Genomic DNA, 21,209 nt, shown 5'->3' on the forward strand with positions numbered 1-21,209 from the left:
CTGGAAGCGTGCATTGCTTAGAAATAAGCAGCTCTAGAAAAGCACCTTGCTGTTGGCACCCATCCCGACACTTGCACCAAGGCAGCTGCCATTTGCTAATGAGGCATAAAATCAGGTCAGTCTATTCTTGTGATTCACAGTAGTTATGTTCTATGAAGTCACTGCAAACACTAAATTAGCGAAGATGGAACCACTGTTCCTGGGAGAAACGCAGACTTAGGTTCCTGGGAGCCTCTGGTCTCAACATTTCTGTCAACTGATCAATACATAACCCAGTTTCATATGTGTTTCTGCTTAAAGATGCCTGACTTAACATAATTGTTGATTACTCACACTGAACTGACAGCCGGCAGCTCTGTGACTCGTGCCTGAACGAAGCGTCTCTGACACATGTAATGTCTCTGCCAGGCACACCACAGCCTTCTTGTGCACAAGACACCAGACTGCACCTCAGTCCTACGTTTGTGGGCCATTTTAAAAAGTGAAATCACCAAAAAAAAGTACAGACGTGCGGAAAATATGAGTGAGACTGTGAAAAGTACACTTGTTTGCAGTCTGAGAGCTGAAATGGGAAGGTGGAGTGTCACCTGCCTCAGATGAGAACATGTGCAGTGGTTACTCAAACTGTCACCACTGTGCACGCCCACAAAAGCACCGTGAGTACTGACTTGGAGGGTTGTAAGTGCATTTTAATCAGTAGGCAAAATCATGAGTACAGTATTTGTAAATAATTAAGATGAACTGAATTTGTTTGTAAGGAGCTTCCTGTTCCTCCTCCCTTTTGGGGTGTGACGGGCCCCTCCTTTAGCACCAGAAAACAGCCGGTTCTCACCCGAGCGCATTCTCCTTTCCCAAAGATCTGGGGGATCGTTCCGTACAGAGCTTGCAGGGTCATCAGCCCCTTGGCTGCGTGGTACAGGCTCGTCTGGTCGCCCTCCAGGTAGCACTCCTGTGAGGGAAAAGGCCAATTACTGCCAGGCCATGGGGGCCTCCCAGGGGCCCATCTCTGCTCCTGGGGCTGGGGTGCAGCAACAGACAATAAAATCATTTCCAGTTATTTCACACTGTGCCAGGAAAATTGGGGACTCAAGTTCATTTTCCAAAACTGCTGCCTGTCAGACCAGGCCCTGAGGCTGGCAGCCCGAAGGGTGGGTGCAGCTGTGGAAGCACCTCTCCTGGGCAGAGCCAGGGCTTCTGAGAGAAAATTGTTCATTCAGCATGCCAGCTCTTCTGAATCAGCTATTAAATAAAAGACGGAAGAACACAGACTTACACTGAACAATGGGTTCCCATTCACTGGTGAGAGTAAACTCTGGCAGGACATGCTGGGAGAGCGACATACTAATACCCAGAAATGCAAAAGACCACAGGACAGAATACTTTATTGTTTTTACAAAGGATGAGGCAGATTTTCATGACAACTGACAACCGAAGGGCCACAATCTGTTGAGTATGATCTCATTTTATAAAATATATATATTTTTGCATTGAAAAAAGGACCTCCAACTCAACAAACTATCGCAAGGACAAAAAACCAAACGCCGCATGTTCTCACTCATAGGTGGGAACTGAACAATGAGAACACTTGGACACAGGAAGGGGAACACCACACACCAGGGCCTGTCGTGGGGTCGGGGGACGGGGGAGGGACAGCATTAGGAGATATACCTAATGTAAATGATGAGTTAATGGGTGGAGCACACCAACATGGCACATGTATATATATGTAACAAACCTGCATGTTGTCCACATGTACCCTAGAACTTAAAGTATAAAAAAAAAGAAAAAAGGACCTCCAAAATACACACAAAACCACCTGGGAAGGCTAGGTGCAGTGGCTCATGGCTGTAATCACAGCACTTTGGGAGGCCGAGACAGGAGGATCGCTTGAGCTCCGGAGTTTGAGACCAGCCTGGGCAACACAGTGAGACCCTGTATCTATAAAAAATCAAATAATTAGCCAGGGATAGTGGCATGCATCTGTATCTGAGCTACTCAGCAGGGTAAGGCAGGAGGATCACTGGAGCCCAGGGGTCTGTGAGGCTGCAATGAGCCACACTCCCCTCTAGGCAAGAGAGCAAGACCCCGTCTCTTTTTATTTTTATTTTTTGAAATGGAGTCTCACTCTGTCGCCCAGGCTGGAGTGCAATGGCACGATCTCAGCTCACTGCAAGCTCCACCTACCGGGTTCACGCCATTCTCCTGCCTCAGCCTCCCAAGTAGCTGAGACTACAGGCAACTGCCACCACGCCTGGCTAATTTTTTCGTATTTTTTAGTAGAGACGGGGTTTCACCACGTTAGCCCGAATGGTCTCGATCTCCTGACCTCGTGACCCGCCCACCTCGGCCTCCCAAAGTGCTGGGATTACAGGCGTGAGCCACCGTGCCCGGCCAACCCCATCTCTTTAAAAAAAAAAGAGAGAGAAAAAACCATCTGTGAGGTGAGAGGAGGGAAGCGGTCACTTTTGATACAGGTGGATCAAAATACAGGTTCTAGACTCAGGTTGCCTTGTTCTGAACCCAACGGTGTCACTTACTAGCTGTGCCCTGGGCCAGTTAGAGAATCTCTTTGTGCCTCCATTTATTCATATGTAGAAGGGAGTATAGTCCACATAGGGCAAGGATGAAATGAGAAAAATACATGTAAATCATTTAATCCCAGTACCTGAAACATACAGCAAATGCTCAATAACAGTTAGCTTTTATTTGGAATTATTTGGGTTTTTTACAACCATTATCCACTCATAAGTCAATATGGTACATTTTATCAGTTCCCTCCACCCCTACCAACCCAACATGTCCCTGCTGTCCACAGCCAGAAATGAGGCGGCCCTGAGGGTCCAGGGCCAGAGGAAGAGAGAGTGGGCTTGTCACTTGTCAGGCCCTCTGCCCCAGGGAGGAAGGATGGCAGACATGGTGGGGAGCGTTTGGTTATTATTGAGAGTGTCGCCAGACTACTCTTTCAAGTGTGGTGTATTTTAACATTTTCCTGAATACAGCAGACCATCATCGAGAATATGTCAAAAGACACACTTTTTGGCAAAACTACTTAAAACTCCAGATCAGATGAACATTCATGGGCAAAAGACACTGAGGGCCAGGTGTGGTGGCTCACGCCTGTAATCCCAGCACTTTCGGAGGCCGAGGGGGGCGGCTCATGAGGTTGGGAGTTCTAGACCAGCCTGACCAACATGGTGAAACCCCTTCTCTACTAAAAATACAAAAATTAGCCGGGCGTGGTAGCATGTGCCTGTAATCCCAGCTAGTTAGGAGACTGAGGCAGGAGAATCACTTGAACTCAGGAGGTGGAGGCTGCAGTGAGCCAAGACTGTGCCACTGCACTCCAGCCTGGGCAACAGAGCAAGACTGTCTCAAAAAAAAAAAAAAGACATTAAGGAACTCTCCTCCAAATAGCATTCATATTTTACTTAATTTTTTTAAGTTGTACTACTACAAAGACATCTCTTTTACAATATTTTTTAAAAGATGTAAAAGTTAACAACAGATTTTAATCTTGGTTGTTTTTCTTTTTTTGAGACAGAGTCTTGCTCTATCGCCCAGGCTGGAGTGCAGTGGGGCAACCTCAGCTCACTGCAACCTCCACCTCCCGAGTTCAAGTGACTCTCCTGCCTCAGCCTCCTGAGTAGCTGGGATCATAAATGCCCACCACCACGCTGGCTAATTTTTTGTGTTTTTGGTAGAGACGGGGTTTCACCATGTGGCCCAAGCTGGTCTCGAACCGCTAACCTCAGGTGATCCATCTGCCTTGGCCTCCCAAAGTGCCACCACATCCAGCCCAATACCCTTAACATTTAAATGCACATTTTTTTAACCCCAAAGTCTCACATACCCACACAACAGAATACCTTGTAGTTTGCATAAAAGAGGCAGATTTTATATATGCTGATTTTTATATATACGAATAAAGGCCAAAGTACCTTAAGCAATGTTATCGAGCATTTGACTGGGCAGAACTCTAATTCCCACATTTTACACAGAACGATGACATAGATGATCACAACTGTAACTCAAAACACAGAGAGATCTAGATGTACCTCCTGAAGCCAATCACAGAAATACAATTAACGTCATCTCCATCAAAAATCGGGGTTGACTTTAAAATTAGGCTCTTAGGTCAAAGCTCTTAGCTTTACCATCCAGATAAAGTCCTTTCTTTTTTTTTTTCTGCCACTTCCTCTAACTCCCCCAATCCACCCCCCACTCTCCTTTTTTTTTGAGATAGGTTCTCGCTCTGTTGCCCAGGCTGGAGTACAGTGGTGCGATCTTGGCTTACTGCAACCTCTGCCTCCTGGGCTCAAGTGATTCTCCTGCCTCACTCTGCCAAGTAGCTAGGATTACAGGCATGCACCACCACATCCAGCTAATTTTAATTTTCTTTAATTTTTAGTAGAGATAGGGTTTTGCTATGTTGCCCAGGCTGGTCTTGAACTCCTGACAATAGGTGATCTGCCCACCTCGGCCTCCCAAAGTGCTGGGATTACAGGTATGAGCCACCATGTCCGGCCAAAATCCTTTCTTTCTAAACAGCATCTTAGGTGAATGTGCAAAGCCAAAGGCTTGAAATTCTCAGTAGAAAATAGTTCTGGCCAGGCGTGGTGGCTCATGCCTGTAATCCCAGCACTTTGGGAGGCTGAGGTGGTGGATCGCCTGAGGTCAGGAGTTCGAGACCAGCTTGGGCCACATGGTGAAACCCTGTCTCTACCAAAAACACAAAAAATTAGCCAGCGTGGTGGCAGGAGCCTGTAGTCCCAGCTACTCAGGAGGCTGAGGCAGGAGAATCACTTGAACCCAGGAGGTGGAGGCTGCAGGGAGACGAGATGGCACCAATGCACTCCCGCCCAGGCAGCAGAGTGAAACTCAGTTTCAAGAAAAAAAAAAAAAAGAAAATAGTTCTGCCTTTTCTTACAAATCATAAGTAAAATAAACAGGTTATTTCTCCTCTGCACAGATTTTGTCACTCCAAGAGAGTTTGCTTCGGCTGCTACCAATTCCCATTAAATACACAAATATGGATTAATTAAAAATGAGTACACCATCACAGGTATGTGATAAAGCACATATAGAAAACTGTTAATCCAGAAGATAAGTGCTGGATAGATGGGTGTTCACCGTACAATTTAATTTTTTGGTATATTGAAATTTTCCTATAAAATGTTAGAGGGAAATGTATATTACCATCAGATGGGATTTAGTGTAAGTAAACCACTAGGGAACAAGGTACAAAAGAACCAAGAGGGTTGGGCGTGGTGGCCCACACCTGTAATCCCAGCACTTTGGGAGGCCGAGGCGAGCAGATCATGAGGTCACGAGTTCGAGACCAGCCTGGCCAACATTGTGAAACCCTGTCTCTACTAAAAATACAAAAAATTAGCCAGGTGCGGTGGCAGGCACCTGTAATTCCAACTACTTGGGAGGCTGAGGCAGGAGAATCACTTGAACCTGGGAGGCGGAGGCTGCAGTGAGCCGAGATTGCGCCACAGCACTCCAGCCTGGGGAACAAGAGTGAGACTCCATCTCAAAAAAAAAAAAGCCGAGAAAGTCCCCTGGTTATAGGATTAGTTGGTGGTGCCACTGACTTCTACTGCCCCAGACTAACTTTTTTATTTTTCACTTTTTCTGTGGCCAGGTCTCACTCTGTCACCCAGGCAGGAGTACACTGGTGTGATCCCAGTGCCTTGCAGCCTCAACCCCCTGGGCTCAAGTGATCCTTCTGCCTCAGCCTCCTGAGTAGCTGGAATGACAGGTGCACATCACCATGCTTGGCTAATTTTTTGTAAAGATAGGGCCTCACTCTGTTGCCCAGGCTGGTCTCGAACTCCTGGCCTTAAGTGATCCTCCCACCTTGCTCTCCCAAAGTGCTGGGATTTACGGGCATGAACCACTGTGCCTGGCCTATTTTATTTTTTTAAATAAGTTTCATTTTTCCCCCTTTTGTGAAAACTGTCAACAACTCTTTTAACGAGGTGATCTCTGTAACAACACAATGGGGAAAAGTGATTCGAATAATTTTATGTACTATACCAGCGGTTCTCTAAAGTTCTAGTCTCTACCTTCGAAGTATTTTATTGGTAAGAAGAAAAAAAGGCCAGGCACAGTGGCTCACACCTGCAATCCCAGCAGTTTGGGAGGCTGAGGCAGGCAGATCTCTTGAGGTCAGGAGTTCGAGACCAGCCTGGCCAACATGGTGAAACCCCATCTCCACTACAAATACAAAAATTAGCCGGGCGTGGTGGCGTGTTCCTGTAATCCCAGCTACTTGGATGGCTAAGACAGGAGAATTGCTTGAACTGGGGAGATGGAAGTTGCGGTGAGCCGAGATTGTGCCACTGCATCCCAGCCTGGGTGACTGAGTGAGAATCTGTCTCAAAAACAATAATAAAAAAAAAAGGTTCTAGTCTCCAGAGCAGGAGCAGCAGCACCAGCAGCAGCAGCAGCAGCACCAGCAGCAGCAGCATCATAAACTCATAAATCAAAGAAACATGGGTAAGTATGATTACGTTAAAAACATACACACAGCTGAAACTACAAGAAGCAATGTCAAAAGAAATGACAAAGGCAAAAGCCTTCAAAGGGCGCATGTGCAGAGGGGCCTATAAACAAGCTCATTCTCGGCAGCACTGCCTCCAACAGCATAGAGAGGAAAAAAATGCCCTCCAACAGAAAGCTGATTTAATATATTATGTACATCCAAACAATGGAACTCTATGCAGCTTCAAATAAGAATAAACAAGTATTGCCATACGTGGTAGAAAATGACTCAGAGATATTATTAAGAGAAAAACACAACATACCAAAGTGTATATATCATATGCTACTACTTGTACAAAAGTGGGGAGGGATTATATACTATGAGCTGTAGCTGCATATAATATCCCCCCCACCCCAAATTAAAAGAGAAATAGTGATTGCTTCTGGGATAAGGGGCAGTCTGAGAACTGGGGTAAAAAGTAGCTTCAGGCCGGGCACAGTGGCTCACACCTGTAATTCCAGCACTTTCAGAGGCCGAGGCAGGTGGATCATCTGAGGTCAGGACATCGAGATCAGTCTGGGCAACATGGTGAAATCCTGTCTCTACTAAAAATACAAAAATTAGGCGGGCATGGTGGTGGATGCCTGTAATCCCAGCTACTTGGGAGGCTGAGGCAAGATAATTGCTTGAACCCAGAAGGCAGAGGTTGCAGTGAGTCGAGATTGTGCCACTGCACTCCAGCCTAGGCAACAGAGTGAGACTCTGCCTAAAAAATAAAAAATAAAAAATAGCCAGGCGCGGTGGCTCACGCCTGTAATCCCAGCACTTTGGGAGGCCGAGGCGGGCGGATCACGAGGTCAGGAGATTGACACCACGGTGAAACCTTGTCTCTACTAAAAATACAAAAAATTAGCTGGGCGCAGTGGCGGGCGCCTGTAGTCCCAGCTACTCAGGAGGCTGAGGCAGGAGAATGGCGTGAACCCGGGAGGCGGAGCTTGCAGTGAGCCGAGATTGCGCCACTGCACTCCAGCCTGGGCGACAGAGTGAGACTCCGTCTCAAAAAAAATAAAAATAAAAAAATAAAAAAAAAGGGCCGGGCATGGGTGGAAGCTCAGGAGTTTAAGACCAGCCTGGACAACATGGTGAAACCCCGTCTCTACTAATATACAAAAAAATTAGCTGGGCGTGGCGGCGTGTGCCTGTAATCCTAGTTACTTGGGAGGCTGAGGCAGGAGAATTGCTTGAACCTGGGAGGTGAAGGTTGCAGTGAGCCAAGATTATGCCAATGTACTCCAGCCTAGGTGACAGTGTGAGACTCCACCTCAAAAAAAAAAGGATTTTCTTCTTTGTCTGCAGAATGGGAGATTTATGAAGACTCAGAAAGCACAATCTAAAAGAACAAAAGTGATATATTTACCTGCTTTAGGGTGAAGGACTCACACTTCTGATTTCAAAGCTTATGGCAAAGCTACTGTAATCACGACAGTACTGGTATAAGGATGGACATACAGACATACAGATCAGTGAAACAGAACTAAAAGACCAAAAACAAGACCCTTACATTTGTGGACAATTGATTTTTGACAAGGGTACCAAGACAATTCAATGAGGAAAATACAGTCTTTTCAACAAATAGTGCTGGAACAAATAGATATCCATGTGCAAAAAATGAAATTTGGACCCCCACCTTGCATTATATACAGAATTAACTTAAAATGGGTGGAAGACCTAAACATAAGACGTAAAAAAAATTATAAGCTGGGCACGGTGGGTCACGCCTGTAATCCCAGCACTTTGGGAGGCTGAGGCGGGAGGACTGCCTGAACTCAGGAGTTTGAGACCAGCCTGGGCAACACAGTGAGAGCTGTCTCTTTAAAAAATAAAAAATTATAGAACTCTTAGAAGGCAACATCAGAGTGAATCTTTGTGATCTTGGGGTAAGCAATGGCTTCTCAGAGATGATACTGAAAGCACAAGTAACAAGAGAAAAACTGGACAAAGGGGATTTCATCAAAATTTAAAACTTTAGTGCATCAAACGACACCAATTTCATCAAGAAAGTGAAAAGAACTCACAGAACAAAAGAAAATACTTGGAAATCATATATCTGATGAGAGACTTGCATTTAGAATCTATTAAGAATTCTTACAATTCTGTAATAAAAATGAGAGAACTCAATTTTAAAAATGGGCAAGTGATCTGAACAGACATTTGCTTAGCTGAAGACAAACAAAGGCCAACAGGCACACGAAAAGATGATCAACATCTTGAGGCATTATGGAAATGCAAATAAAAACTACAATGAGACACCACTTCATATTCACTAGGATGACTAAATTCAAAGAGTAACAGGCCAGGCATGGTGGCTCACGCCTGTAATCCCAGTACTTTGGGAGGCTGAGATAGGTGGATCACCTGAGGTCAGGAGTTCGAGACCAGCCTGACTAACATGGCGAAACCCCATCTCTACTAAAAATACAAAAACTAGCCAGGCGTGGTGGTGCATGCTTGTCATCCCATCTACTCAAGAAGCTGAGGCGGGAGAATCACTTGAGCCCGGAAGGCAGAGGTTGCAGTGTGCCAAGATCAAGATCGCGCCACTGTACTCCAGGCTGGGTGACAAAGTGACAATCCGTCTCAAAAAAAAACAAAAAAAAAAAATAGAATAATAAGTGTGTCCATGTGGATATACAACTGGAACCCTCCCACACTGCTGCTGGGAGTACAAACGGTACAGCTTCAGTGCAAAAGAGTTTGGCAGCTCCTCCAAATGTTAAATGCAGAGTTATCACATGACTCAGCAATTCTACTCCTAGGGGTGTGTGTGTGTGTGTGTGTGTGTGTGTGTGTATGTATGTATGTATGTATGTATTTATTTTTGAGACAGAGTTTCACTCTTGTTGCCCAGGCTGGAGTGCAACGGCGTGATCTCAGCTCACTGCAACCTCCACCTCCCAGGTTCAAGTGATTCTCCTGCCTCAGCCTCCCAAGTAGCTAGGATTACAGGCATGCGCCACCATGCCCGGCTAATTTTGTATTTTTAGTAGAGACGGGATGTCTCCATGTTGCTCAGGCTGGTCTTGAACTCCCAACCTCAAGTGATCCACCCACCTCAGCCTCCCAAAGTGCTAGGATCACAGGCGTGAGCCACCACACCCAGTCTCTACTCCTAGGTATATCTCTAAGAGAAATGAAACCATACATCCACGTAAAAACTTTTCACAATGTTCACAGTATCGTGACAGCCAAAAAGTGGAAACAACCCATCAGGTGTCCATCAACTGATGAATGATAATATCGTTACAATGGAATACTATTCAGCAATAAGAAGGAATGAAGGCCTCACAGAGGCTTCAACCTAGATGAACCCTGAAAACATTACACTAAGTGAAGATGCCAGACACAAAGGACCATTTATGTATTATAGGATTTCATTTCTAAGAAATCTCCAGAATAAGTTCAAAACCAGCCTGGACAACATAATAAGACGCTGTCTCTCCAAAAAATAAAAATAGAAAAAAAAGAAATTAAAAAAAAATTAGCCAGGTGTGGTGGCACATGCCTGTAGTTCCAGCTACTCAAAAGGCTGAGGCTGAAAGTTTGTTCAAGCCTAGGAGGTCAAGGCTGCTGTGAGGTATGATCACATCACTGCACTCCAACCTGGGCAAAAGAGTGAGACTCTATCTCAAAAAAAGAAGAAAAAGAAAACTCCAGACTAAGCGAATTCATACAGACTGAACTAGATTAGTGGCTGCCAGAGGCTGAGGGAAGGAAAGACAGGGACAGACTGCTACTGGGCATGGGGATTCTTTTTGGAATGGTTAAAATGTGCCATACTTAGATAGTGGAGATAGTTGCCCAACTTTGTGAATACACTAAAAACTACTGAATTTCGCACCTTAAAGGAGAGAATTTCATGGCATTGTGAGTTTTTTTTTTTTTTTTTTTGAGATAGAGTCTCTCTCTGTCGCCCAAGCTGGAGTGCAGTGGCGCAATCTCGGCTCACTGCAACCTCCGCCTCCCAGGTTCAAGTGATTCTCCTGCCTCAGCCTCCTGAGTAGCTGGGACCACAGGGACCCACCACCACACCTGGCTAATTTTTGTATTTCTAGTAGAGACGGGGTTTCCCCATGTTTCCCAGGCTGCTCTCAAACTCCTGATCTCAGGTGATCCACCCGCCTCAGCCTCCTAAAGTGCTGGGATTACAGGCATGAGCCACTTAGCTCAGCCAGTATTGTGAGTTATAATGAATAAAGCTATTATTTTAAAATTTAACTACTTTTAATGGGAAATGTCTACATGATAAAAGACATTATACACAAAGTTAAGCCAGGCACGGTGGCTCACGCCTGTCATCCCAGCAGTTTGGGAGGCTGAGGCAGGCGGATCATGAAGCGGATCCTGGCCAACCAACATGGTGAAACCCTCTCTACTAAAAATACAAAAATTAGCTGAGCATAGTGGCGCACACCTGTAATCCCAGCTACTCAGGAGGTTGAAGCAGAAGAATCCCTTGAACCCAGGAGGCAGAGGCTGCAGTAAGCCAAGATCGCGCCACTGCGCTCCAGCCCGGGCGACAGAGCGAGACTCCGTCTCAAAAAAAACAAAACAAAACAAAAAAACAAAGTTAAAAGGCAAGTCACAGACTAGGAAGATACTTGCAGCTTTTACAACCCATAATGATCAACATCCAGAATATACAAAGAATTACTCAAAAAGAAAAAACAGGCAAAGAAAATTAACAATTTGTTGAACAGAAAATCTTAAACATCAATAAACATAAAATGGGACTCAGCTTCACAGTAATCAGTACTGTGATATGTTCACACTCATAAACTGGGCAAAAAGTAATGCCTGAAGTTAAGGAAATGCCAAACTTACTTTGAACGCACCCTCTGATTCCATGGATAAGAGATCCCCATCGAATGGAATGAGATCTAAGCTGTACTCCTCCCTGTGAATAAAGGATCCCAAGACACCCAGATCCTTCAACCGCTGTTCACACAACAGGCTACGGCGTGGCACAAACAGAATATGAAAATCTCTCGTTGGGCCTCGTCTATCTTCACTGTAAAGGAAGCAACATTTGTTAGCTCATGAGCTCCTAAGAGTCATGGACCATTTTGCTTTCTTTATCCCCACTGCCTGGCACACAGCAGGCACTAAATAAATGCTGGCTAGATAAATCATATAAATACTGACTCTCAGGCCGGGTGCAGTGGCTCACACTTGTAATCCCAGCACTTTGGGAGGCCAAGGCGGGCAGATCACTTGAGGTCAGGAGTTCGAGACCAGTCTGGTCAAGATGGCAAAACCCCATCTCTATAAAATATACAAAAATGGCCGGGCGCAGTGGCTCACACCTATAATCCCAGCACTTTGGGAGGCCAAGGCAGGCGGATCACGAGGTCAGGAGTTGGAGACCAGCCTGGTCAACACAATGAAACCCCGACTCTACTAAAAATACAAAAAATTAGCCAAGCGTGGTGGCAGGCACCTGTAATCCCAGGTACTTGGGAGGCTGAGGCAGGAGAATCACTTGAACCCAGGAGGCAGAGGTTGCAGTGAGCCGAGACCACGCCACTGCATTCCAGCCTGGGCAACAGAGTGAGACTCCATCTCAAAAGAAATAAAAAAATAAAATAAAATAAAAATATACAAAAATTAGCTGGGCATGGTGGTGTGTGCCTGTAATCTCAGCTACTTGGGAGGCTAAGGCAGGAGAATTGCTTGAACCCTGGAGGCAGAGGTTGCAGTGAGCAGAGATCCCACCACTGCACTCCAGCCCGCGCAACAGAGTGAGACTGTGTCTCAAAAAAATAACCAAAAACTGACTCTCAGACCCAAAGTGTTACAGCTGTGCCACTCTCTCTCTCTTTCTTCCCCCTGACAGGAAAGCAGCACTGAGTCCTGGTTAGTACTTTTTAGCATTCTCTTAAACCATTTATGGGGCATTGAAGCTCTCAGGTTGATTGAAATAGGATATCTGTGTCTCACTAAAAACAAATGGTTCTTCAACCAAAGCAATGCAGCCACAAAGAGTCTTAAATTAAAATGAAAGATCACTCTTGACTCCCACTCCTACTCTCCACAGAGGACTTCCAAAAATAGCCCACATGCTTTTAAGATTTTAGGGACTGCAACAATCAATTGTACCACAGAGTGCAGACTGGGCTGGAAGCACTTCCTCTATAGACTGGATGCTATATTAAATTTTAATCAGCTTTTTTTTTTTTTTTTTTGCTTATGAAATTCAAGTACATGCAGTATATTTAAAAATAACTGCTGGAGGTTTATTTTTTTAAACTAGGGTCCTTTTTACTGACACAGGTTTAAGCTTTTGGCTGTCTTGAAAGAATGGGTAGATAGGATGATCCTCCTCTCAAACTGCTGAGAACGACTTCCTAAGTTTCTCATCCTATTTTTAATTTTTGGGGGGTACACAGCAGGCACATGTATTTATGGGGTCCATGAGATGTTTTGATATGGGCATGCAATGTGAAATGAGCACATCATGGAGAATGGGGGGCACATCCTCCCAAGCACTTACTCTTTGAGTTACAAACAATCCAGTTACACTCTTTTTTTTTTTGAGACGGAGTCTCCCTCTGTTGCCCAGGCTGGAGTGCAGTGGCGCGATCTCAGCTCACTGCAACCTCTACCTCCGGGGATCAAGAGATTATCATGCCTCAGTCTCCCGAATAGCTGCGACTACAGGCACAGGTCACCACGCCTGGCTAATTTTTGTATTTTCAGTAGAGACGGAGTTTCACTATGTTGGCCAGGCTGGTCTCGAACCCCTGACCTCAAGTGATCCACCCACCTTGGTCTCCCAAAATGCTGGGATTACAAGTGTGAGCCACTGTGCCCAATCCCACTCTTTAAGTTTAAAAATATGTAATTATTATTAACTATAGTCCCCCTGTTGTGCTATCAAATAGTAGGTCTTATTCTATTTTTTGTTGTACCCATTAACTACCTCCACCTTCCCCCAGCCCCCATCTTCTCTTTTATATTCTTCCATGCCTGTCTTAGTTTTCCAAAAGGCCACCTTGCACTGGCAAGAGTGAAGGTCTTCCACGAGAAGGAGCTCATAAATTAAAAGCATTGTAAGAACCAAACTCTTTTAGATCAAACACAAGCTCTGAGATACCTGAGCACATTTTCAGCAATTATATCCATCAACTCTAGCCTGGGTCTGACAAAAAAAATAATATTCTTGACATCAGCTGCCGGCAAACGATTTCCTTTAAGTGTGAACATTTTTTCCACTTCATGTTCCTAGGCAAACACATACATAAAAGGTTAACAAAAAGACTGAAATTTACCTATCATTTTCAGACTCAGAAATCATAAATACCCCCCATCAAGTGCACATTAATATTTTAATATCATAACTGCTAAAGTACAGAATTATTAATCCCCTAACAAAACCCAAATAGCTCATTTACCTTCAATAGTGAATACTGTGCAATCAGGCCAAAGGGTCCTGTTAGGTATTCATCCCAAACTATTGCCTGTAAGAGGCGAGAAACATTCTCTTATTATAGTTAATATGAGGAATTTTAACAATACCAATAAAAAATAGCCTATCATAAACAGGAGGAATATTTCCTTCAAATTCTGAGTTAAAAAATTTTCTCCTGGTGTTACAAGACTAAAATAATAATAATAATAAATAAAGGAGAAAAAAGAATTTAAAAATTTTGGGGGTTTTGCTGTTATTTTGCTTTTGAGACGGAGCCTTGCTGTGTTGCCCAGGCTAGAGTGCAGTGATGTGGTATCAGCGTACTGCAACCTCTGCCTCCAGGGTTCCAGTGATTCTCCTGCCTCAGCCTCCTGAGTAGCTGAGATTATAGGCACGCACCACCATGCTTGGCCAATTTTTGTACTTTTTGTAGAGATGAGGTTTCACTGTGTTGCCCAGGCTGGTCTCAAACTCCTGACCTAAGGTGATCCACCCGCCTCATCCTTCCAAAGCGGTGGGATTACAAGCATGAGCCACTGCACGCGGCCACATAAAAAAAAATTTAATTACCTCTGACCACATTCATATCTTTAGTCTAAAGAAAAACAGCATCCAGGGCAAGTGATGCTACTGTTGGTCCTGAGAAAGGAGTTAATCACTGTCCTGAACAGAAAGAAGGAATTTTAGTTTCTTGTATATCTGTGTCATGGTATTATTAAATTGAGCCATATGGAAATTGTCAACTATACAAAATTAAAACCTACGATATAGGTATTACAAATCTTATTTTGGCAAAAGAAGATTTTTTTTTTCTTTTGAGACGGGGCAGAGGTGGAATCACAGCTCACTGCAGCCTCGATTTCCTGGGCTCGGGTGATCTTCCCATCTCAGCCTCTGGAGTAACTGGGACTACAGGTGTGTGCCACCACATCACGCTAATTTTTGTTTTAGTAGAGATGAGATTTCGCCATGTTGCCCAGGCTGGTCTCCAACTCTGGGCTCAAGCGATCTACCTGCCGTGGCCTCCCAAAGTACTGGGATTACACTGCACTTCCTCTTCCACCACACCTGGCCAAAAGAGAAAATTCTTAAAAGCTCAGTAAATTTAAGTAACTTTCCAAGGCCTGATGGAGACCTTGGACCATACAGAGTGAAAGGGAGTGAGGACTCCAACCTAGGACTTTTTTGACACCATGAGTTATTGCTCTGGGCCCCTATGAGTATTTCTACTGCTAAACTCCAGTATCATTTCTTTTTCTTAAATTATTTATTTAAATAATTGTACGTTAACATTTAGTTAAAAGAAATAATACAGAGCAAGCCCCTGTACACTTTGCTCAGTTTCCTCCAGGGGTAACATATTACAACCAGGATATTGACATTAATACAATCCACGATGTTATTCAGATTTCAGCATCCTTTGCTGAATTGAAACTAGGCCCCTATGATGTAGCCTGCTTTCTTCTCTCAAAGGCTGCTAGCACCCACTCTACCTCTTGGGGTTCTGTTCTCTACAAGATTGAGGCTCCCCAGTTCGACTTTTCACAGTTGTACCGTCAGTAGCTTAGGATGACTGATAAACCCTAAGGCGATGAAGGAGAGGTGACACTATTTAAAAGAAATCCTATAAAATCTCTGATCTAGTTCCTGACTCCCTTGTGAAAAGGGTGCTACTAGAGAAGTTATACTATTTCAGGAGGCCAGGTTAAAAGCCCAAATGATTACAACTTCTCTCATAACACGCGTGAGCAGCAGGTTGCAAGGTGCTGGTGTTTCAAGAGTGCTTCTAAGGTACGATTTGTACTGACATGTATGATCCCTGTAATGAATGGACACTGGACCACCACATTCCTGGACCGCTCACCCGTCCGGTGCCTCGGCAGGCAGCGGAGGAAACACCTGACGTAAACCAGCTCATCAGCTGCTGGGCTATCACAGTGGCTTACTCCGCTCTCACAAAACAGTCGCGGTGCCACTCCGGCTCCAGGCTGTACGCCCAGGGCCCTCCCCCCGCTTCATCGCTACCGCCTGCACAGGGGTTCAGGTAAAAGTGCTCTGAGGCTCGCCTCCTTGGAAGCCCCGGGGACCTCGTAAACCGCGAACTCAGGCGGTCAGGGAACGGATTAAGCCAGGCCGGACCAGGGGAGGCGAGGGCGGTGTCGCTGCCTCCCGCCCCTCACCTTGCTTCCTGCGCACTTGTCCAGGAACTCGCGCAGCTCGCGACGCACCGCCTCGCGCAACACGTTTAGGTTCACTCGCCCGTAGGACAGGTGAGCCGCCATCTTGCCCCACCACCCCCTGCCCCACAATGCCAACCGCGGCCGCAGGTTCCAACGGGAGGCCCACGGACGCGGTCACGTGACCAAATGTCCACGTGACCGGTGCGGCTGCGCACGCCAAGCCGGAAACCGGAATCTGCCGGGTTCGGGTTCTACCTACTCTGGCCCTAGTGTCCACCTCGTTCTTCTACCCCGGTGGTTGTTCAGATTCTCGCCAAGACCCAGAGCGCGTTTCAGAGTCTGGTCACTCCAGGAGTCGTCGGGCGCTGAAAAGCGATTTTAAAGATCTGGAGTAGGCCGGGCGCGGTGGCTTACGCCCGTAATCTCAACACTTTAAGAGGCCGAGGTAGGAGTGATCGCTTCAGGCCGGGAGTTTGAGACCAGCCTGGGAAGACTTCGTCTCAAAAAAAAAAAGACACTCTCTCGTCCCTTTTAAAAATCGCGAATTTTTATTTGCAGCAAAGGTACTTGCTGTAAGATGATATCTTAAGGATAAACTTGGATAGGAAAAAAAACATTTTTTTTTGAGACAGGGTCTCGCCCTGTCGCCCAGGCTGGAGTGCAGTGACGTGATCATAGCTCACTGCAGCCTCCTCCTCCCGGGCTCAAGTGATCTTCCCACCTCAGCCGCCGGAGTAGCTGGAACCACAGGTGCGCGCCGCCACCCACTGCTCAAATCTTTTAAATTATAGCAGTCAGAAGTTTCTTAGCTTTGCACTAATCAAGGCTGTTTTAATTTGTGAGCTAAAATGTATCAATATGGTGAGGAGTCTAGGGAATCTTGAGTGGACTTTTTTTTGGGGGGGGGGGTACTCCCTAACAGACTTTTACAGCGACATGACATTTCACACAAATAGTATTGCTTCTGGAATCCAGGTCCCACCACTTGCCTCAGTAAAATTCCGTGTTACCTCTGAGTTGTAGTGAGGATCAATGAGGGTATGAATTTCATCGTGTAGTCCACGTGAAAGGCTTAGCTGGGTGCCTGGAACTTAATTGCTCAATAAACTATTAATATGAGTAGGATATATGCGTTTTGATACTTTGGGGTGGAAATGGGCCTTTGGGATCTGGTCAAAGACAAAAATTTCCTTCTTTGTGTGCATAGCTTCCTTTTTCTTTCTTTTTTTTTTTTTGAGACGGAGTCTTCCTCTGTTGCCCAGGCTGGAGTGCAGTCGTGCGATCTTGGCTCACTGCAATCTCTGCCTCCTGGGTCAAGCGATTCTTCTGCCTCAGCCTCCCAAGTAGCTGGGACTACAGGCGCGCACCACCACGCCTGGCTAATTTTTTGTATTTTTAGTAGAGATGGGGTTTCTCCATGTTGGCCAGGCTGGTCTCGAACTCCCGACCTCATGATCCGCCTGCCTCGGCCTCCTTCAGCATCTTCTATACACTTTACATTATGAAGCACTTATAGAGTCTGAACAAGCAGAGTGATATTTGTGGATGGTGCAGAAAAGGAGCCACTCAACCAAAACTTCTGTTCTCAGTTTGATTCCAGCAAGGACATTTAGATTGTAATAATTTAACACACATGGAGGCCGGGCGCGGTGGCTCACGCCTGTAATCCCAGCACTTTGGGAGGCCGAGGCGGAAGGATCACGAGGTCAGAAGATCAAGACCATCCTGGCTAACACGGTGAAACCCTGTCTCTACTAAAAATACAAAAAATTAGCCGGGCGTGGTGGCGGGCGCCTGTAGTCCCAGCTACTCGGGAGGCTGAGGCAGGAGAATGGCGTGAACCCTGGAGACGGAGGTTGCAGTGAGCCAAGATCTCACCACTGCACTCCAGGCTGGGCGACAGAGCGAGACTCGTCTCAAAAACAGAAACAAAGCACACATGGAAACGCTTCCATGCTTTAGTTCTCAATCTGGTTTTCAAGGTGGTTGGTTCTCAGCCTCAACAGAGTTTGTTTTTTGTTTTTTTTTTCTGAGGCAGGAGAATGGCGTGAACCCTGGAGACGGAGGTTGCAGTGAGCCAAGATCTCACCACTGCACTCCAGGCTGGGCGACAGAGCGAGACTCGTCTCAAAAACAGAAACAAAGCACACATGGAAACGCTTCCATGCTTTAGTTCTCAATCTGGTTTTCAAGGTGGTTGGTTCTCAGCCTCAACAGAGTTTGTTTTTTTTTTTTTTTTTTCTGAGATGGAGGCTCACTCTGTCACCCAGGCTGGAGTGCAGTGGCACGATCTCGGCTCACTGCAAGCTCCGCCTCCCAGGTTGCGGCCATTTTCCTGCCTCAGTCTCCCCAGCAGCTGGGACTACAGGCGCCCGCCACCATGCCCGGCTAATTTTTTGTATTTTTAGTAGAGACGGGGTTTCACCGTGTTAACCAGGATGGTCTCGATCTCCTGACCTCGTGATCCGCCCGCCTCAGCCTCCCAAAGCGGTGGGATTACAGGCGTGAGCCACCGCGCCCAGCTTTCTTTTTTTTTTTTAAATAGAGATGGGGTTTCCCTATGTTGCCCAGGTTGGCCTCAAACTCTTGGGTTCCAGCTATCATCTGGCCTCAGCCTCCAGAGTAACTGGGACTACAGATGCCTGCTACTGCTCCTGGCTGATAATACACAATTCTTTTTCTATATACAGACTCACAGCCAAGAGAATGCATCATTTTAACGCCTGTGAGAATAAAAGTTGTGTTCAGCAGGCCATGTCATGAGCTGTTAAATGAGGGTATAACTTGCTCTAAGAGGTGAAATGCCCCAGGTTAGTGAAATCTCAAGGATGTGTGAGTGTAACTAAGACTAGGATAATAAACTATCCCCAAGCAGGATCAGGATGCTACAAAATGATGAAGTAACAACAGGTGCTTTTATAGACCAGGAGAGACAATGCTATACTGCTGTAGTTACCCTACAAACACTGCAGACTTGTTTAGTCTTTTAATCACCTAAGGTCAGTACCAAAGTTGAGAACTACTGTGTTTTAATGTATTATCTAGGTAGAAGCAATGTTCTTATTCAAGCACTAACTGCTTTGGAAATACCTACCTATGGGTGAGTCCTTGGGTCCTGACGCTGGCTGCCTACTTGGCAATGACTCCCAACCTTTCTTCAGTCTTCAGTACCTGAATACTGTCCTTCCCACCAACTTCCCCACCCCAGCTCTCTCACCACCCCTTTCCTTGCATACCTCATCCAGACTCGAAACATAACTGAATCTACAGGTTTTAAGACCCTTCTCCATATCCCACCCACTGTCCAGTCTCCATCCTTGGGTTCTTCCAAGATGTTTTATAAACATGTTTTTTTTTTTTTTTTTTTTTTTTTGAGACGGAGTCTCGCTCTGTCGCCCAGGTTGGAGTGCAGTGGCGCAATCTCGGCTCACTGCAAGCTCCGCCTCCCGGGTTCACGCCATTCTCCTGCCTCAGCCTCTCCGAGTAGCTGGGACTACAGGCGCCCGCCACCACGCCCGGCTAATTTTTTTTTGTATTTTTAGTAGAGACGGGGTTTCACCGTGGTCTCGATCTCCTGACCTCGTGATCCGCCCGCCTCGGCCTCCCAAAGTGCTGGGATTACAAGCGTGGGCCACCGCGCCCGGCCTAAACATCTGTTTTAACAGATGTTAGGTGAGGCATGGTGGCGCATGCCTGTAATCCCAGCACTTTGGGAGGCTGAGGTGGGCAGATCACCTGAGGTCAGGAGTTCAAGACCACCCTGGCCAACATGGTGAAAGCCTGTCTCTACAAATACAAAAATTAGCCGGGCGTGGTGGCACACGCCTGTAGTCCCAGCTACTCAGGAGGCTGAGGCAGGAGAATCGCTTGAACCTGGGAGGCAGAGGCTGGAGTGAGCCAAGATCCTGCCACTGCGCTCCAGCCTGGGCAACAGAGTGAAACTCTGTCTCAATAAATAAAAAATAAATAAAAATTTAAAAAATTAGCTGGGCATGGTGGCATGCACCTGTGGTCCCAGCCATTCAGGTGGCTGAGGTGGAAGAATTGCTTGAGTACTGGAGGCAGAGGTTGCAGTGAGCCGAGATTGCACAACTGCACTCCAGCCTGAGTGACAGTGAGACCCTGCCTCAAAACCAAGAGAAGCATGTTCAAAGGCATAGCACTCAATTGGTTATCATTTTTGTAAATATTATATGGACTTTTCAATTTGCAAGTCTTCATGGATGAATAGATAGTTGGCACCACATGGTGCCACATTGATTTTTATCAGGTAATTATTTTTGTCAGGTAATGTGGGGTGATACAGTAATGGATAACAACTGCAGGTACGTTATGCTAAATGGGTCATGAAACACTTTAAGAAGGACAGAAAGACATACCAAAAAAAAAATGACAGTGTCTCACTCTGTTGCCTAGGAGTGCAGTGGCACAATCATAGCTCACTGTAGCCTCTTAACTCCTGGGCTCAAGCAATTCTCCCACCTCAACCTCCCCAGTAGCTGGGACTACAGGTGTGTGTCACCACGCTTGGCTTTTTTTTTTTGTTTTTTTTGAGATGGAGTCTCGCTCTTTCGCCCAGGCTTGGAGTGCAGTGGCACCATCTCGGCACATTGCAAGCTCCGCCTCCCGGGTTCATGCCATTCTCCTGCCTCAGCCTCCCGAGTAGCTGGGACTACAGGTGCCCACCATCGCGCCGGCTAATTTTTTGTATTTTTAGTAGATGGGGTTTCATCGTGTTAGCCAGGATGGTCTCGATCTCCTGACCTCGTGATCCACCCGCCTCGGTCTCCCAAACTGCTGGGATTACAGACGTGAGCCACCACGCCAGGCCTACCAATTTCTTCAAAACCATTTAGTAACAAGACTGCAGTAGAAATTGCTATATGAATGTATAGGGTTTGCTCATTTGAAGTAAAACCATTATGACAAACCTGAGAATATCAATTTACTGCCATTAGCAAAAAAGAACCATTTATTGGCTGGGTGAGTACAGCTTGCACCTGTACTCCCAACACTTTAGGAGGCTGAGATGGGAGGATCACTTGAACCAGTTCAAAACCAGCCCGGGCAA

At 46.0% G+C, this 21,209-nt stretch overlaps 1 protein-coding gene across 5 annotated transcripts in view; it reads right to left on the reverse strand.

The window, feature by feature from the left end:
- The window catches only part of VPS33A (VPS33A core subunit of CORVET and HOPS complexes), a 40,266-nt gene extending 23,015 nt beyond the window's left edge, over positions 1-17,251 (reverse strand). Inside the window, exons 1-5 of one of the 5 annotated variants that reach the window (XM_055236974.2) lie at positions 16,139-17,251; positions 13,942-14,007; positions 13,644-13,771; positions 11,372-11,558; positions 833-949 (exon numbers count right to left, since the gene is read on the reverse strand). In XM_055236974.2, coding sequence (XP_055092949.1) covers positions 833-949; positions 11,372-11,558; positions 13,644-13,771; positions 13,942-14,007; positions 16,139-16,240 — 600 coding nt within the window. In that variant the 5' untranslated portion in view covers positions 16,241-17,251. Of the gene's footprint in view, positions 1-832; positions 950-2,428; positions 3,367-11,371; positions 11,559-13,643; positions 13,772-13,941; positions 14,008-15,822 lie in introns of those variants that run through there. The other 4 variants (XM_055236978.2, XM_055236975.2, XM_055236979.2 and 1 more) reach the window with 4 other exon arrangements.
- Between the last annotated feature and the right edge of the window lie 3,958 nt (positions 17,252-21,209).

This window comes from Symphalangus syndactylus, chromosome 13 (genome assembly GCF_028878055.3).
Source record: "Symphalangus syndactylus isolate Jambi chromosome 13, NHGRI_mSymSyn1-v2.1_pri, whole genome shotgun sequence".
NCBI lineage: Eukaryota > Metazoa > Chordata > Mammalia > Primates > Hylobatidae > Symphalangus > Symphalangus syndactylus.